Source organism: Elaeis guineensis, chromosome 14 (assembly GCF_000442705.2).
Source record: "Elaeis guineensis isolate ETL-2024a chromosome 14, EG11, whole genome shotgun sequence".
Lineage (NCBI taxonomy): Eukaryota > Viridiplantae > Streptophyta > Magnoliopsida > Arecales > Arecaceae > Elaeis > Elaeis guineensis.
This window is the reverse complement of record NC_026006.2, coordinates 68,992,988-69,011,219: the sequence shown is the minus strand read 5'-3', so window position 1 is coordinate 69,011,219 and position 18,232 is coordinate 68,992,988. Positions and strand designations below refer to the sequence as shown.

The 18,232-nt window shown below is 38.1% G+C and overlaps 2 protein-coding genes across 4 annotated transcripts; both read right to left on the bottom strand.

Moving 5' to 3' along the window:
* Positions 1–362: 362 nt before the first annotated feature.
* On the bottom strand, positions 363–2,082 carry LOC140853674 (NADPH-dependent aldo-keto reductase, chloroplastic-like). The gene is made up of 5 exons (XM_073248328.1): positions 2,072–2,082; positions 1,504–1,591; positions 1,148–1,423; positions 764–1,009; positions 363–512 (listed from the first exon to the last, which is right to left on the bottom strand). Exons 1-5 carry the CDS (start codon positions 2,080–2,082, stop codon positions 429–431), a joined length of 705 nt encoding a protein of 234 aa, XP_073104429.1. The 3' UTR covers positions 363–428.
* An 8,074-nt stretch (positions 2,083–10,156) lies between these two features.
* On the bottom strand, positions 10,157–17,580 carry LOC105056886 (NADPH-dependent aldo-keto reductase, chloroplastic). Of its 3 annotated transcripts, none has more exons than XM_010939240.3 (7): positions 17,377–17,580; positions 16,515–16,565; positions 14,003–14,079; positions 13,782–13,869; positions 11,851–12,123; positions 11,495–11,746; positions 10,157–10,427 (listed from the first exon to the last, which is right to left on the bottom strand). In XM_010939240.3, exons 1-7 carry the CDS (start codon positions 17,485–17,487, stop codon positions 10,344–10,346), a joined length of 936 nt encoding a protein of 311 aa, XP_010937542.1. In that variant the 5' UTR covers positions 17,488–17,580; the 3' UTR covers positions 10,157–10,343. The 3 variants fall into 3 exon arrangements, with proteins under 3 accessions (XP_010937542.1, XP_029123939.1, XP_010937543.1); XM_029268106.2 differs by having other exon boundaries at positions 16,515–16,617; positions 17,377–17,498; XM_010939241.2 differs by having other exon boundaries at positions 16,515–16,579; positions 17,377–17,460.
* Between the last annotated feature and the right edge of the window lie 652 nt (positions 17,581–18,232).

Here is an 18,232-nt window from a genome sequence, read left to right as displayed (position 1 = left end):
AGCAATCTTGCAACAAAAGATAACTTCATGACCAAAATAAATTAAAGTATATATTAAATAAATTATGGATAGTCCCAGTTTATAAAAATAAAAAATAAAATATAACGGACGGTTTCAGCTGGTGATGTCATCGAAAATGGTTGGATCTCGAAATTAAGTTGTTCCCGCAGAAAATAGACAATAATCAATAAGTAAGAATGAGAGTATTTTGAAAACATTAACTTATATTTTATGTAATTTAAATTATATATCAAATACTGCAACATAGGATTTTTTATTATTTTACAACAATATTACTGCACATATCAAACACTACGATATAAATTTTTTTATTATTTTATTAGATAATCATATTTTCTCTACAATCAAATTATCATAGTTATATTATCTTTATAATGCATAGTAAAAACATGCAAGTGCGCTGAAGGTCATATTTCACCATCCCACAGCTCTTCGAGGCTTTTGTACGGACCAGATTCATGAACGGCGAAGTCACCCCGGAGTAGCCTTGCCTGCAGAACCAATCCCAACGAGAATCTCAAGTAAAAGAGATGGAATGCTCGCATACAATACATGGCCGCACAAATGATGGCATCAGAAACATGCATGCAGATGAATGATAGCAGGGCACGCACTTGGCATGCATTTGATCTTCATTATATCACTAAATAAATATTGGCGTCAGCGGACATGTCACCTATTGTGGTTACCTTGCATGTTTCTGATGGTGTAGATCAGTAGATGTAAGACAAAGAAATACTACCTGTTGGATTTTGGAAAACTGGGAGAAGAGATGTGGAGGAATGCTCCAGCTGAAAAGATCAAGGTTCTCCTTGATTCGGGACTCGGTCGTGCTCTTTGGTAGAACGCTATGACCGCTCTGAATACCCCAGCGGAGAGCAACTTGAGCGGGTGACCTGTCAAGTTTCTCAGCAATCTCGATCAGCGTAGGATCCTTTAGGACCCCTCCTTTGATCCATGACCCTGGAGATCCCAGAGGAGAGTAGGCCTGCCAAAAAACGCAGGGAATTAGGGATGCAACAAGTTGGTTAGAGAAATAATTAACAGACTCGAGATTAGGATTGTAGAGATGTTGCATGGGGTGGTTGTATCGCGGCAAACATGCAGCTAGTAATTAAGCATTTACTGAGAGATGGACGCCTGTGGACTGGCAGAGGTTATGGAGGCTGGGCTGCTGCCACACAGGATGGCACTCGACTTGGTTGACGGCCGGTGGCACCTTGGCATGCGTCACGAGGTCCTGCAGTTTTTTGGTGGAGAAGTTGCTCACGCCGATTGCACGCGCCTGCCCGGACGCGTACAGCCCCTCCATCGCACTCCATGTCTCCCACAGGGATAGAGGGAGCATAACCTCTGCTTCGAGCCCGCGTGATCCGGGCTTTGTCCGGATGGGCCAGTGGATCTGAAAGCATTCCATTCTTACGGTTCAAGACCTTGCAAACTACCACCTCCTCATTCATTCATGCGAGAAAAAATTTTTACCAGGTAGAGGTCAATGTAGTCCAGCTGCAAATCAGCTAGTGTTTTACTTAGCGCCTTGGAGACATCCTCAGGTGAATGGTCACTGCACCTGCTCAGAAGAATCAGAAATTTACCATATCATTACAATGCACTACTTTTCTTTTTTTCTTTCTTTCTTTTTCTTCTTTTTTTTTTTTAATAAATAAATAAATAAAGAAATAAAGAAATTAATGCTTGTATTGTATACTTTAATTTCAAGAAATTGCTTTTGTTGTCTATTACCTATACGAGCTTATTTGTAAATATGTATTACTAAACCACATATATGAAGAAGGATGTATCTTTTAATCGGAATGATAGTCATCGGACCGGCCTTGGATTGTTGCCTCTATGGTTTTGGCTCTTAAAATGAATGCGCGCATATGGATATTATTGATTAGAATATTTTATGCCTACGTAAAGTTACTGCTTCTGATTGCACGCAAATGACATGGGAGGATGAAATCATGGGGAGTGATTCACAACAAAGTTGAAAGTAACAGAATAAAGTAATATATTTTCATTCTGGAAAGAAGTACGTAGCATATACCTAACACGCATATATCTGTCGCTCTGTGATAACTATAATAATGTCCTTAATTTGCACTGGACAAATCCTATGTTGCTAGACTCACCATGGATAAATTTTTTCTTCATGTACGGAAAAGTCAATTGTCCAATCTAATCCTAGAGATTAATAGGGTTACCATAGTTTGGAAGTGATCCAGAGGTCGCCGCGCTTGACCACTCCAGTGGAGAATAGCTGCTTTAAGGCAGCTCCAACCTGCATTACACTCGGCATTGTCATACAACAGTATGAACCGTGTAACCTCATTCAGATAAAGAAATCTAGCATCTATTGGTATTCTGAAATCAGCATCACCATGTCTAAATCTCAATACATCACAACTAATTGCGCCGTGACCATAAAAACTCAAAAGAAATGCGGACTACGGGGAGATCTATTAATAAATGGACACTAAAAAGTGTACATTAAAGCATTTCCTAGTATAAATTACAGAATATCCAAGGAGCATAGAAAAAAGTGATGGATCTTTTCGCTAACCTCCTTTTCATTTTCATACACTCTGGAACAGTCAATATGCCTGTAGCCCGCCTGCAGAATAGATGTATACCTGTCAGCCTTGAATTCATAGATATGAATGTTCTAGCCGTGCATACATACATGTTACACAAGTAATTTCAATAATTTGAAGGAGTCCATGTTGACATCTCATTCAGCCGGTATAATTTACCACTTGGACTGGTTGACTCTTAGATTGGATGAGTCATGCATTTCATCATTTACTTATAGCAATAAGAAACTTTGATAACAATAATCAAAAGAACTATTTGAACAAATAAATTTGAGTTTAACTCTCTCACTAGGCTGGATTAAGAGTTGTATTTTCATAGGCAAGTTAGTTATATCTCTTTTCCTTTACCTAACGACCTAGAGATCGTAAATAATTGGAGCTAATCCAAAAACATTCTTGAATCAATGGGAAGGGTTCAAATATAATGTTAATCCAAGGAGGTATGTATGACGCTGAAACAAGAAGCTTACCGAAAATGAGAAACCGAAACAAGTTTAAAGAAACATGAGATGTGAAAGTGAAAATTATACCTTTACGGCTGTAATAACAGCATCGCCCACCAACCCAGCTGGAGCTTTCCAGGTCCCAAGCCCAACGGACGGTATTTTGGCACCCGTGTTGAGCTCAAAGTAGTGCGGCCCAAATTCAGGCTTCCCTTCGCTTTCCATTTTCTTTTGCTAAGGATTAGGAAAAAGAGAGAAAGAAAGAAAGAAATCAATCCTGATTCTTATCAAAAATAGTTTTCCTCAAAGAAAAGAAAAAAAAAGGGCAATTTTATAAATTGTAGGCCTAGAGAGGCATTTGGAGAAGGGATTTTCTCAGGACTGCCATTGCATCAAGCGAACCAGTATTTTATAGCAAAACGAAAATAGTGTACAGGGGAAGATAAAAAAGAAGGTACGAACGAACACTTTTTTTTTTTGGTTTGTTTCTCTCCGTTTGAAGGTTTTGTTTTACCGTTAATTTCACCTGGGAACGCAAAGGCGAGGGAGGGGAATCCAAGGACAAAGCGGGGTGATCGGTGCTGACTCGCTCAACCAAAATAGGCAGGTCAGAAGAAGAAATCTCTCGGCTAAATAACTGGATCACCATTTTTTTTTCCCATCGCATTATTAAATAATAATATTATTTTTAAGTGATTTATCTCTGCTTCCTCAGCGATAATAATAATAATAATAATATTATTATTATTATTATTATTATTATTATTATTTAAGTTAAATGGTGTCTTTATTTGAGGTGAATGCTCGCTGCATCCGTTCACAAGAAAGGAACGGATTCTCTGCGGTACTTAAAAAGTACCACGGGATGCTATACATGCTTTGAAGACGTCCATCAAAAAATGGGTGGCCGCACGCACTTACGCATACATTAAAATATTAAGAAAATTATCAAAAACCCATACGTTGTATGGGACCAGATGTATGAAAATAATTTTTCTTCTAAATCTAATCAAATTTAAAAAAAAATTATATCTAAATAATAAAATAATATTCATTCAAATTTTTAGGATCATCTTATATTCTCAACTACCTATATAAGTAGGCTTTAATTGTAAGAAGATAATCATACCATATATTAATAATATAATTTAAAATGAATAGATGTTCTTTTTAGGTGATACAACAAAACTCATTTGAGAAGCTGAGTTGGCAACACTCCAATACTCCTTCATAGAATATATATATATATATATATATATGATAGGAATGGATAAATCCTAAGGTTGCATTTGATACATTGGCAGGTAGTGGTAATCTGGATTACCTGGTACTCTAGATTATCTGCAATATAGATAGATTGTCAGTAATGTTGATTTTTGTGTTTGGTACACACAAGTAATATTATAGTAAAATTACTGAAAATTTTAATTGACATATTTGGTATGACAATCAGATTACTGATGATATAACATCAAAATTTCAAAATACTCTTAAATTAAATTATTAATTTAATATTTTTAATTTTTTATTTAAATTTTTTAATAATAAAAATTATTATATAAAAAATTATTATTATTTAATATTTATTATTATTATTATTATTATTATTATTTTATTTTTTATTTTTTTCTTTCTTCTTCTCCTGCATGCTACACCTCGACCCTCCCTCCCCACACCCAGTCGTCGTGCCTCCGGCACCCCCCCAACTATTACGCATCCAGCATCGCCCCCCGGCCTCACTACCCACATCCCAGCCGCCATCGTCGCCGCCCCACTCTGCCTCCTCCCGACGTCCTTCCTCACCACCACCATCCCCTTCGACCCCACCCTCATCGCCCTCAGCACGTTTGTTGGATTCCTCAACCACCATTCCACCACCGTGAAGTCCACCTCCTCCAACTCCCCTATCACCTCCTCTGCCTTTCCAACCACCACCCCCCGCTTCATTGCCGGCAACCCTGCTCTCTGCATCACCTCTTCATACTCCGCTGCCGATCTCTCGTCCAGGACGACGCACATGTGCCGCCCCCTCATGTGCCGTGCGACAGCCTCGAGGCCGAGGCTGATGGCGGTGCTGTCGTCGTGCTCCTAAACGGGGCTGGGGGGGAGGAGGTGCTAAGAGGATGGTAGAGGGGGACGGGGCATGAGAAGATAGTTGCGGAGGGGGATGAGGCCTGAGAAAACAGTGGCGGAGAGGAGGGGGGCTTGAGAGGATGGTGGCGGGGCCGAAGGGGAGGGGGCACTCAGAGGACGATGGAGGAGGGTAAGCACCATGAGAGGAGAAGAGAAATAGCAAACGGAGAAGAAGGAAGGGGTAATTTTGTCCAAAAAAATTATTATCAGATTACCACATCTCCGATAATCTGGATAGCCACTCATTGCTCAGACAATCTGGATTGCCTTACGAAAGGTAATTCTGATTCCCATTGCAAGATAGATTGTCATTAAAAATGAATATCAAATATAGTTATCCAGTGAGCCCAGTTTAAATTACTGACAATCTGGATAGATTGCCACTACCAAACGTAAGTTAAGGATATTCGAATAGTTTAGATAAACATCACATAGCCATCTATCTTTTGATGGACGTCTCCCGTATGTACAGCATCCTAAGATATTTTTTGATTACCGCAGAGAATCCTATTTCTCAGAAGAATTGAAAAAAAAAAAAACATTGCTCCGCCGGTCATTTGTGAGAAATTGGATTTGTGGTTCTCATTACTTCCACGGGATTATTTGTAAATATGTATTACTAGAAGTCTAAAACACGCATAAGAAGATGGCATCACCCTCACGAGTCCTCCATTCATGGACTGGAGTGGGAGCAGCGAGGTTTGGCCGCCTAGCTGCAAGGAGGCTCCTCTTCTTGTCGGTCTAATTTTTTCCAATGCCCGGGCTAATTTGAATTGGTCTATTACTGGGTGACAATTAGGTGGTCTCAGATTATTCATAATTCTGTGCCTGTTAGGCCTCTTTTTTTGAGAAGAAATGAGGGGAGTAAGATGCTCTCGTCGTCATGTATTATATTAATATAGCAATCATGGCAAGTGTTTCGGTTAAGAGGGTCACATAGAGTTATATGTACAAAATAAAGGCATATCCAACCGAGGTTATGTGTGTTGGGATATACCGATTGACCCCCATACGCTGATTTACTCTCGAACCGATCTGACCGACGACCGACAGATAACTCCGACCGACGTCCGACTCTACCGACCGCACTGATCGATGACTGTCGATAGTAGCTGCCGACATTATCCAACTGAAGGAGTGTCGGCCGGGCAAACCCATTCTGTTCCCAACCAGCTGAGCGGTGGAGCCCAAATCATCGACTCACTGTCGGGGGCGGCAGCCGACGTCCGACCTCAGCGAGGCATTAAATCGACCGACGGTATCTCCGGGTCATCACCCGATGTCCCGACAGTCGAATACCGACGTATGGTCGGCCAGCTCGTCCAAGGGCTGTACGACCGCTATGGGCTGTTGTCTTGTCAAGGACATGCTGTGCAGTCGTCCTAGGATATTGTCCTGTCGAAGACATGAGTTCGTTCTGACAACTCGCGGCGATTTGATAGCTCCCAGCGATTTGACAACTCTTCAATTGTCTGCGCCATTAATGACGGCGTCATACCGCGCTCTACTATAAAATAGGGAAGGCAACAGTGCTGGAAGAGATCCCTTCGAAACCCTTGAACTTACTCTCTCTCTCGCTAAGCTCCTTGATTCTTTTCTACTGTTGCCTAGTCTCCTTTCTGACTTGACCGTCGGAGGATCTTCGCTGGAGTCACCTCCGGTCAGTACGGATTTTTTTTACAGATGCTCATTCCCGACGACCAGACGACGAAGAGATTGGCCGCAACAATGTGTTTTCATCTTAATTCATGGAAGTATCCCATCCTCTACAGTGAGGAGTAGCGATTTTACATTTCAGTGGAAACTTCAGCTTGGAGCAATTAACCTTGAACCGTCTCTCAAGGTTGTCGAAAGAGGTTCTTCAAAGTCCTCCAGGCAGCCAAGTCTTACGCAGCCGGTATTGGCATCCGCTGTTGTCCGTTCGCCGAACCACTGAACGATTGTTTTTCCCACCTCAGCGTTGGCACGAGCCTCAAAGGAAAATAGTCTCTTATTACGTTCTAACCAAATGCCTGTTAGGCCTCTTTATACGTCCTCATGAATCATGATAACACTATGCTCGATCGATATCATACACTTATTGATGCAGATAAGGGAAGTATATATTATAAGCTTTTGTTGTTTAGAATTTGTTTATTTAATTTTGGAAAAGAATCTCAAAGCTGTTGTGATGACAAGGTTTTCAAACCCAGATTTTTCGTGAAACCACCTAGAAGGTTTACTTGCTGCCAGGGGTATCAAAACTGAAACCTCTTTATTTTCATTCTGTCTTGTTATAGCGTCTTATATGAGTTTCTCAGCTACTAAATAGTAAATATGGAGCATCATTCGTGATCTTGTTTTCTCTCATTCTTATATCTTCCACACATCCTTCGCCAACCCATGCTCCTTTGCAAAGAAAAATAATATCGGATTTATTTACTACCATATTTTGTCCTTAAAGAGAGCAAGTTTTCGATATCTTTCCAGATTATTTTGTAATTTTAATTTTCTTTGATTTTTAATCCACCCTTGCACACCAACCATAAATCTGATCCCGTAAACCAATTCAGTCTCCTCCAATGATGATCTTTCCTGAAGTTATGGTTGCGGCTCAATTAAGGTAGATTACATCAAAAAAATTAAGCCAGCATATCTTATCAAATTTCTAAAATTCTTTTAAATTAAAGGCAAAAAAAAAACTAATTAACACCTTAGTTGGATGGCTATAGAAGGCCTTATGGTTGTTCGTTGTTGAACCAGGCAACCTTGTGGATGTCTTTTCCTGATAGCAAAAGATCTCAAAGTTGTAAGAAATTTCTGTCAGCGTATTAACCATGGACATCAGCGCTAGGCTATAATGTTCTTCATCCTTGCAGTCCTATTACCTCTCGATCAATTCCCAAACAATCCACAATTAAAAAAAAAAAATAGACAATACTATAAGAGTAAGAAAACAATACTTTAATAAATGTGTCACTCATTAAAAACTGAAAAGTATGTGTTACTGCTCAAAACCCCATCTGATAGGATGGGTAAGTAAGCTACTTTGCTTAGTGGAGATAGGGTGTAGTACAATGCTTGTGTAATTCTGAAACCATAGAAAACGATCAACGGTTCGCTGGATCACATCCAAAGGGAACCCTCTGTTACTTAAGTGAGGCAGAATTTTAAGGAAAAAAAAAAAGAGAAATATGAAAGAAAAAAAAATATTATATGAGAGTTTCTTTCATCGTATCTTAAAATTTCTTGTGCTTGGTATTTATAGAAACGAAGGGATAAATCTGCGTGATTGAGATCACGAGATTCATGGATGACCAGTTAAACTCTTTCTTTGTCTGCTAATCGGGGTGATGAGGATATATTTTATCGGGCATGGTGTGATTTATACATTTTTTTAATGTCTTAGTTACAATATGCTAAATTATAACTAGACTGTAACCGATTGTTGATTGTTTCGGAGAGTTGATTGGCTATTGATTTAGTTGGACATACGAGCTAAATTGTCAATTGAAACTTTTGGGAGGCATATTGCAACCGACCACAAAATAAAAAAAGCACTCAAATCACAATGCACTTCCTCACTACTATAATCATCAGTGGAGGAAAAAAAAAAAAAAAAAAGCTCAACTACTCATCTGCAAATCTCGTGATTCAACTCTCTTTCATATTGCTTGTGTCCTCTTGAAATTTTGTCTTGATTCAATTATCAAAGGATCCCACACAATCTTCTACCAAAAAAAAAAAAAAAAATCCCACACAATCCGACGACCTCCTAATCATTTTCTCTGATTGCATATTACTATGCTATAGTCCTCCATGTTTATCCAGCAAAGCGGTTTACTCATGCCTCTTATCAGATGGGATTTTAAGCGGCAACAATATGATTTTCTTGATAAAAGAAAAGGCTAATTTTCAAAAGGCTGGGGTAGGAGACCAGTTTGAAAAAGGGCCCTTTATGCAGGACGAGGCTTTGATGTGGCCGGTGTCAAAGCGTACGAACTGCATCATCCAATTGGTTCTCCTCTCCGCAGGTTCGACCGTCAACGTATCTTTTTGAAAATTCAGGACGCACCTATATTTGGTTAACGCTGTAAGAACTAGCCGGGGCGTTTGGTGATCCAACTTAGATCACTATAATAATTAAAAATTATTAATAATTTAAATTTTAAAATAATCTAATTTTTAATGATCTAAAATTATTATATTTAATTTATTATAATACAGTGATTAAAAATTTCTAGTGCTACAGAAATTCAAAATCATCAAGTTGGGATTAAAGAGTGGGATAAAAAAAAAATAGAATAAAATTAAATAATTTTTTTTTTTCTAGTCAGCCCCATTTATCACATGGGGTTGCACGTAACAAATATGAAATAATAGAATTATTTATATTGAAAAATTATGAGGGACCTATTCTTGAATTCTAAAAAGCAAACCAAAGCAGAGGAAAAGAAAAATAATTTGTAAAATTATTTTCTTCTAAATAAGGGTAACCTGAAATTTGTCATGACGAAGGCCACAACCTGTTTCTTATTTGTCGGTACCGAGGCCTTCCGTTGTCAGGTTCGTGTGGTCAACAGGAATCTCATAGGCCATCCAAAAATCTCAGCCGTTTGTTTTTAATTTGGTAAAGTCTATTAAACATTTTTCTGATCAGGTTTTAAGTCAATATTACCAAATGCATGTAAATCTAACTAGATCCAACATCATGCTTAGATAGCTAAATCATATGAGTAGGTTGGCCCCAAGTCCACGTTCTAGCCTCTCACTTTATCAATGCACAATCTTAAAATAAGACAAGATGTTTCGATTTTATTTTTGACGTGCCTTTGATTTTCCTATGTTTGGTTGCAAGAAAAACTACTCGGAAAACTCATCCTTCTTGAAAAATCTGTTTTTTCTGGTTATTTGTTTCATAATGAATTTGGAAAGTTTATAACTAGTTTTGAGCTATTCAACCAACTGATCATATACCTGATATCATAAGGAAACACCGCCTGCATGCCAATCGACACACATGTTATTAATCACAGTGCTTTTTATAGGGACAAAGAAGGACTAGAAAATTAAGCACTTGAAGATGATAAGACAGGAATATATATATATCTTAGAATCAGATAAAATCATTCTTAGATTTGCATGAATGCTGGGCGAAACATTGGCCTGCTTAGATCTCGCCATCCCAGAGTTCCTCCACGCTTTTGTAACCACTTTGAGGCTGAACAGCAAAGTTGCCCCTAATTAGCCTTGCCTGTACATCACAAACCGCAAGATCTCTCAGGAACAAAAGTTAAGCACCCTTCGACTTCTACAAGCAGTAAAATCTCCTTTTCATTATAATACAACTAGCCTTTTTCTCTTGCTCAATAATGTTTAGGTTCCACTTTCTTCCCCGTTGAGGAAAGCTAAAAGAAGCAATCTCATTGGGTCCAAAACTAAAAGACCATTTTCAATGATGGCGAATCAACAAGATTTTTATGTTTGAAAAATGATTACTTGCTCACATTGTTATCATTGTTTATAGAATGACTTCTGACTTTTTATTTTTGTTTTCTGAATTTTCTCTCAACTATAGCAAAACCCATTGTGAAAGGAAAATGAATGAATACGACTGCCATGGATAACTCAGAGACGCACGTGTATATGCAAAAGCGCGCACATACACACACAGACACACACGTGCACGCATGCACAGAGAGAGAGAGAAGAGGGGGGTGGTGTGAAAGAGAGAGAGAGAGAGAGGACATTAGGCACAGAATTAACATGCAAGAGAGAGAAAGCAAGGGCCCTGGGCACAAAATAAACACCCTATCCTGTGACAGGCTTTTCTGTAATCAGACTTAAGAAAACACAATCTAAGAAAATGCACGTGATTGTGCAACTCATGTGCTAATGCTATTAGCCGACTCGCATATCGTCAAATACATTGTTCGGTCTAACAAAACAAGGATGCGTGACAGAGAATGAGTACATCCCAATCGGTGAGCTAGAAATCAATCGAATCTACTTTTCAGTAAGGGGGCTGAAAAATAAATATGCAATATTGTGAGGATCAACCATCTAAGCAAGAATACTCATTGATTGATTGTTTTAATAACATCTAGTATTCTTTAATGTTTTTCAGAAGGTAAAGTCTTTCATCCACATTTGACAGTACCTAAAGGCCAAAGAATACTTGAGGTTAGTGCTCTGTACAGGGGGTTGCATATATAGATGATATACAACATTTCAAGGATAGAATTTTTACTTTTAGCCAAGATTATAGAACTCAAATTTATAAACTCAGAGAACTATGGAACTAGGGAAAGGATTACTTGCCTGTTCAATTTCAGAGAACTTGGCAAACAAGTCATCAGGAATGGACCAATCAAAAAGGTCCAAATTTTCTTTTATCCTTGCTTCATTTGTGCTCTTGGGCAGCACACTATGACCCATTTGAAGGCCCCAACGCAATGCAACTTGTGCAGGACTCTTGCCCAATTTCTCTGCAACCATCCCCACGATTGGGTGTGTAAGTACATTGCTGCCCTTGATCCATGTTGTCCCAGGTGAACCCAGTGGGGAATATGCCTGCAAAAGGGGCCACATGAAATTTATCTTTTATGCAGATGGGTGTACAAAACTGAGAGATCAAGCAGCATTTAAAACTCAATGTTGACAATTTGAAATCTTACAGAGAGGTGAATGCCTTTTGATTGACAGAATGCATGGAGCTTCATCTGTTGCCAACTGGGATGGCATTCCACCTGAATGACGGCTGGAGGTACATGTGCAGTCACAACCAAATCTTCCAACTTCTTGGTAGAAAAATTGCTCACGCCAATGGCGCGAGCTTTACCTGAATCATATAGTTTTTCCATTGCTCCCCATGTAGCAGGTATATCAAGTTGGACAAAGTTTTCAGGACTGATGCGACTACCCTTTTTAACCCGAACTGGCCAATGGATCTTTGACAAATTTGCGGCATGGTAAGTTAGAAAAATATAGGCCATTACAACAATAATTTGAACAAAATAGATCTCAAAGTTATGCGCTAAAAGTAACATGAGAAAATTAAACCCTGTGAGGAAAACGAAATGGTTCAAAATATTCCCTAGTTTATTTCACCCTAAGATTACAAAACTCATGATTTTAAGCATAAAGAAAGAAAAGGGAAGGTGTAAGCAAGTTTTGGCATTCTTCTAACATTAATGTACCACAACAATATGAGAAATTATAGCCTGTGAGGGAAGAGAATGGTTCAAATATTCCTTAATTTATTTTTCACAAACCTTAAGGTTACAGAACTCATGCGATTTTAGGCATAAAGAAAGAAAAGAGAAGGTATAAGCAAGCTTTGATATCCTATGACTATGAGTCCTGTAGGTTTGCAAGATGTCACCAAGAGTTAGATTTTGATGTCAAAAAATATATGTTAAAGTTACCACAATAGAACATACCCAATAGGATCCAACCTTACATAACCTTTGATCAGAAGGAGAAACCCTTATACAGGTCTAGCATATGATTAAATATGGGAGAAAGCTTCATCCTCCTACAATCAAAAAGTATTCTCACCCTCTCCAGGGGAAAAATCTGAATGTGAGAGAAACTATCTGGCTAGATGTAATTGTTTTGGCTCCTTTGTTCCACTGGCTGTGTTCTTTGACTAAAATGCTCCATTATAACTCTCTTGTATTTCCTCCTCTCTTTCCTAAATGTTCCAGATGTTCCATCACTGCCTTCTTGTCCACTTGACTGCTCCATCAACTCTCCATGATGGACCTCCATCAAGAGCATGCATTACCACCCTACCCAAATGACAACTGATTGGAAGAAGGCAAACAAGAAAAGAACACATAAATGATATGGATAGCAACAGGTCGGGTATGGGTTGGATAGGCCATTATCCATTCTGCCCTATACTTGCCTCGGGGCCGATAGAGCGAGACAAGGGAGATCGGACAGTTCAAGTTGGGTAATGCTACAAAAATCAAATTTTTTGTGTACAAATCAATTTGTCTTCCTTGAGGAAGGGATTTGTGAAGATTTATATATATCCAGGTTGGGTTTGGGGCAAGTTTTATATCCATACCACCCTGAATCAATTGCAGGCCGAGTAAAATCCATCCCATTAAGGTTGGGTCAAGTACCCGATGGAGTGGCATAAATTGCAACTCCTAATAAATGAGATGGTTTATAATTCTAAAAAATTTTTGTTCTTCAAACACCCAAGTGAATTGGCATGGGGAAACACCAATAAACTGAATGATTGGCCTCAGTTTTTGCCTAATTTCAATAGTTGTTGGTTCTTGTAGGATTTGTATTTTTCTTTTTCAATAGTTTCCAATACTTACTTGGAAAGAGCAAAATATAATTAAAATATATTACAAAGAATATGGCTCTTGGGATTAATTTATTTCAAAGGTGAACATAAGGACACTAAAAGCAAGGATTGGAGGAGGGGAGATAACAGTTTTTACCCCAGATAGGGGAAGCATAAAAAATTTCATAAAATTTAAAAAAAACAAAAAGTGCATCCATATTTGGTACTGACTATAACCATTACACTGAAAATAAGTACTCTTGACATGAAAACAATAAAATCCAAATACTAAAAACTTACAAGGTAAAGATCTACATAATCAAGCTGTAATTCACTCAAAGTTAAATCCATTGCCACTGGCACATCTTCCGGTGCATGATCACTGCTCCTGAAAATCACTTTACATTTTGTTAGCTAATAGAGAAGTAGCAGAAAAAATTGCAAAAGATGGATCTTCTCCAAAACCTCCATTACGTACATACTGACTATGTAAATATTTAAAGACAAGGAGTAAAACCAACCATAGTTTAGAGGTGATAAACAAATCTTCACGCTTCACTACACCCTCGTCAAACAACTTCTTCAAAGCCAAACCAACCTATAATAACCACAAATAGTATTACAATGTTTCCATAGCTAGCTGACCAAGAAGAGTTGGGAAAAGGAAACACAGAAAAGCAAGAGGTCATCTTTTCTACAAAATGATTAGTCAAGCTCCATAGAACATACAAAACTTATGCAGGCATACCTCTAGTGCTATTTTCTATTAATTAAATGCTATAAGCAAGGGGCATTACTCTCTCTCTCTCTCTCTCTCTGCTGAAATTATTTTATAAAACAAACCTTTCTAAGTTGGATGTAACAATCAGAGTTTTGAACCAATAATCTAAATGGCAACTCTTTTTCCATATTCTCACCTTCTGAAACCAGCAGCCCTGAACTAGGCCTCAGACAACCCTAATATACTTCCAACAAAATCCTTCAACTGCCAAATAATTAGATCATATATTTCTTTTAATCACTCAAACCTATTGTTTCAACTGACTTCTGATATACTACTTTATTGCTTGTCAAATATGGGATCATTTCAAAAGCAAAAAGCAACAGCATTTTTTCTAAGTTAGATGATCATATAAACAAATAACATTTAAAAAGAACATCCAAAAAACAAGGCAGCGAAGTATCAGAATTCCACCTACCCCTTTTCAACCCCCTTCAGGCTTCCTTATCTTTCCTTCTGTTGTATTTGCATTTTCTTAGAATTTGCATATGATGTTTTATAAATTACAAAGCTCCCTACCATGAGAGGCATCTAATTTTAATATATGTTATCCCAAAGGGATTGTTGTCTAAATGGCAGTGCATGTTTCCGTTATCAAAATAATAAAAAGGATATCACCCAGTTTCGAATAAAGATCGGTACAGCAACCACACAAAGGTAGGGATAAAGGTGCTTTTCTCCCCCATACCCCAATTTTTTTTCAAAAAGTCAAGGTTCAACTTAACTGAAGCTGCCTATTGCCTTACCTACCTCCTATCTCCTTTCAAAGATTGGTAAAGACCAATGGCACAGACTGAATACACTTGTTTATATAAAGAAGAAAGTGATGATGGGGAGAGCAAATTAGAAAATTAGGCCAAATTACATTTGGTATGTTGTCACATTATTGTTCTTATTCTATTAGTTCCCCTTGGAGAGGCTAACGAGGACAGTGTATGGATTATGGGTAAACTGTTCAGAAGGTTCCATGGGAGAGGCTAAGTTCTGCAGCTTGTTGATGTTACAAGATGAACAGAGCAGTGAAAGTTTAAATTTCATTCAGCAGCATTTACTATAACATTCAGTTGAAGTGTCAAACAACTAATTTGGCTTTGTTTCTGATACCATTCTCGCAATCCAAACCAGTATTATTTGTATGTTGAATTCTTCAAGGGGAAAAATTTGTGTAAATTAATGAGAAAGTAGAGGATAAAGCCAAGATTACTGCAATTCTATTACTATGGATCATGTGGCTTGCCTTCATCATGGTATGGTAGCAGAGAAATGTCGACTGCACCAGCACATAACTTATCTTAAAACAAATAAAAGGGTTCTCGGGACTGTATAGAAGTTTATTTTTACTATCATTTCTTTTGCAAGTTTATATCATATTATGATGTTAAAAATGTGATCATTCTTTTGAGTAAAAGAAAAATTTGATGGCATGCACATGCCAATTCTTAATGTGATACATGCATGCATGCCAAATTTTAATGAGACATATCGATCCACTTTTTAGGGAGAGATACACCTATCTTAGCATGTTTGATAAGAGTAGGTTTCTGTTACGTCCTTTTTCCATAAGAAAGCTTGTCCTTTTAGATTGTTTATGAGAACAAAATGGAACAAATTTCAAGCTCTTTTAAACATGAACTGCAAGACATATTTCTCCATAATTATTTTCACGAGCAGTATTATTTTTATGCTAGTTTTTGATTCAATGAAACAAAATACATAATATGTTTCAAGTGTTGTGGAATATAACCAACTGCCTATTCAGAAGGAAAAAAAAACAAAAATCTATGCTATAAATGCAATTTTTGGACTGTGAATATATGAGCAAAAAAATGTATTAAGTGGCACAAGACATGTTTCTTTACTGTTGTAAAACTATCATAATAATGCAACGAGAAAAACAAATATTTGAAAGAAAGTTTATAAAATGCCTTGTTTTATCATACCCTTGACAGGGTATATGCTGGGTGTTAATACGATACAGTGCACAACAAGAATTGCACCAAACATTAGTATGAGAATGAGGTCCATATTTAGGAACCTACTCCTGACAACTTTCTATGAAAAGACAAGGATTCGGCTGCCCCATAGTACATACACCCAATTCTGCACGGTTAGGACAAGTTTTCATCTAATGATTCCCGAATCCTTCTAATGTAATTATCATATCAGATAAAATGCATTCAAGCATGCACGAAAAAAAAAATTCTCTCTATGGGTGTAAAGGAAAACTCGAAGCTAGTGTTCACTAAACATACCTCCTCCTCATTGCTGTATGCTCGAGCACAATCAATATGCCTATAACCAGCCTGCACCATCATAACTGCAACATAAATTTCAGAGCCAAAAAGCAAACCACTCCTGGCAAAAATGCCTGGAATCAGACAGTCTGTTTAAGTAAAAATGAAAACGGACACATTTTTTCATCTCAGAGGCCAAAAAAAAAAAAAGTTGAGATCGCAGATTTCTTCAGCCTTCGATCCACAGCTACGTGCGCTGGCATGGGAAACGTGGAACAATTACAGTTTCTTTGAAGAACATAGAATCGGCTTTTGAAATCAACAGCAACTTTGATTACTTCCAGAGATCTTCCATGGGAAGCAAAAGCAATAAAATTTACAGACTCTTATTTGGCTTAGTACCAGCTATAAAAGAAACAAAAGAATCTTGCTTGGAACTAATCTTCAACCTGGGGCAAGAAAGAGTGTCTTATCCTTTATTGGTAGCCTCAGAGGACGCGCGGACTCGACCGAAATTGAACACATATAGAGAATCCAAGAACGATCACTAATTTGCAGTCCAAGTGAGTGCTTGAAGAGAAGATTGAATACTTTGCACTAAATCATACAAAAACAACCCTCAGAAACACGTAGCAAAACAACCGACCATGTTTTTCGCAAGTTTAATCTTACTTCCGATCTGATGAGCAAAAGCATGTCACCAGTTCATAGAACATCAAAACCGCCGCTCTCAGAGACTAATTATAATCTTGAAATCATGAACAAAAATCAAGAAAGACATCGTAATTGACATTTTAATCAAGATCAAATCGTGCAGAAAACCCAACCCCTACAGAGAGGAAAAAGCGGAAGGAGGGAGGGGGGAGAGAGAGATTAGTACCTTGACGGCGGCTATTACAGCATCTCCGACGACGCCGGGCTCTGCCTGCCACGTTCCCAGCCCTACCGAAGGAATCTGTGCCCCAGTGTTCAGGGTAAAAAACCTAGCCATCTCACGGAGAGAGACTTGGAACGCGGCTGACAAGTCGCAAGAAAAAATTCCCACGAGGGGGAGAGCTCGGGAGCGTATTTAACGCGACCTCCCCTTCACGGATCGTTGCCACGTAAATGCTATTTGAATCAAGCCGTCCATATGATTTATAAGGATTTGGAAGGTTGATCACGTGGCAAAATTCTTGGCACTCGATCCGTCCCTATTTCAAGGATTTTTTCCGGGGCCATAAAAGGTGTTTGAAGGAGTTGTATCAAAAAAAGGGTGTTTGAAGTGGACCCTCTATAGCCGGCCAAGGCTTGTCGCGCAATGCTAAGGCGGACGTCAGGATTCGCTCCCGTGACGTTGCTAGGTTCGTCCGACCAAAAGAATCTGTACGCGGTGCCACTTGGAGGCAAGATGTTAATTTGGATTCGGTTCGTTCGTACCTGCTAGTTATTCAGTTTTCTTATCCCATCCAATAAACAATCAACCTATAATCCAAAAGAAAATAATTTTTTTCCTGATAAAAATTTTTTTCGTCCCAAATAGCAAAATGTGTCTCTTAGCTAACGTTTGTTGAAAGTGAAAATTTTCTTATTCAAAATTTTTAATCAAATTTGGATAATATTAAATTTTTTTCAATAATAATAAATGATGTGTTGATTATTTTATAGGATGGTTCAAGGTAAGTATAGTAGAATCATTAATTTTTCGTCGGATAAATTTTTTTTGCTTGATTTTGTAGGATAAAAAAAAATTATAA

Coding starts and splice junctions, on each gene's coding strand:
- LOC140853674 (XM_073248328.1), bottom strand. Junction 1,424..1,503: donor ACTACATTGACCTCTACCTG/GTAAAAATTTTT, acceptor GAATGCTTTCAG/ATCCACTGGCCCATCCGGAC. Junction 513..763: donor AGTTTTCCAAAATCCAACAG/GTAGTATTTCTT, acceptor TTGGTTCTGCAG/GCAAGGCTACTCCGGGGTGA.
- LOC105056886 (XM_010939240.3), bottom strand. CDS start 17,487: ATGGCTAGGTTTTTTACCCTGAACACTGGGGCACAGATTCCTTCGGTA. Junction 16,566..17,376: donor CTGTAATAGCCGCCGTCAAG/GTACTAATCTCT, acceptor ATGATGGTGCAG/GCTGGTTATAGGCATATTGA. Junction 13,870..14,002: donor TTTATCACCTCTAAACTATG/GTTGGTTTTACT, acceptor AGTGATTTTCAG/GAGCAGTGATCATGCACCGG.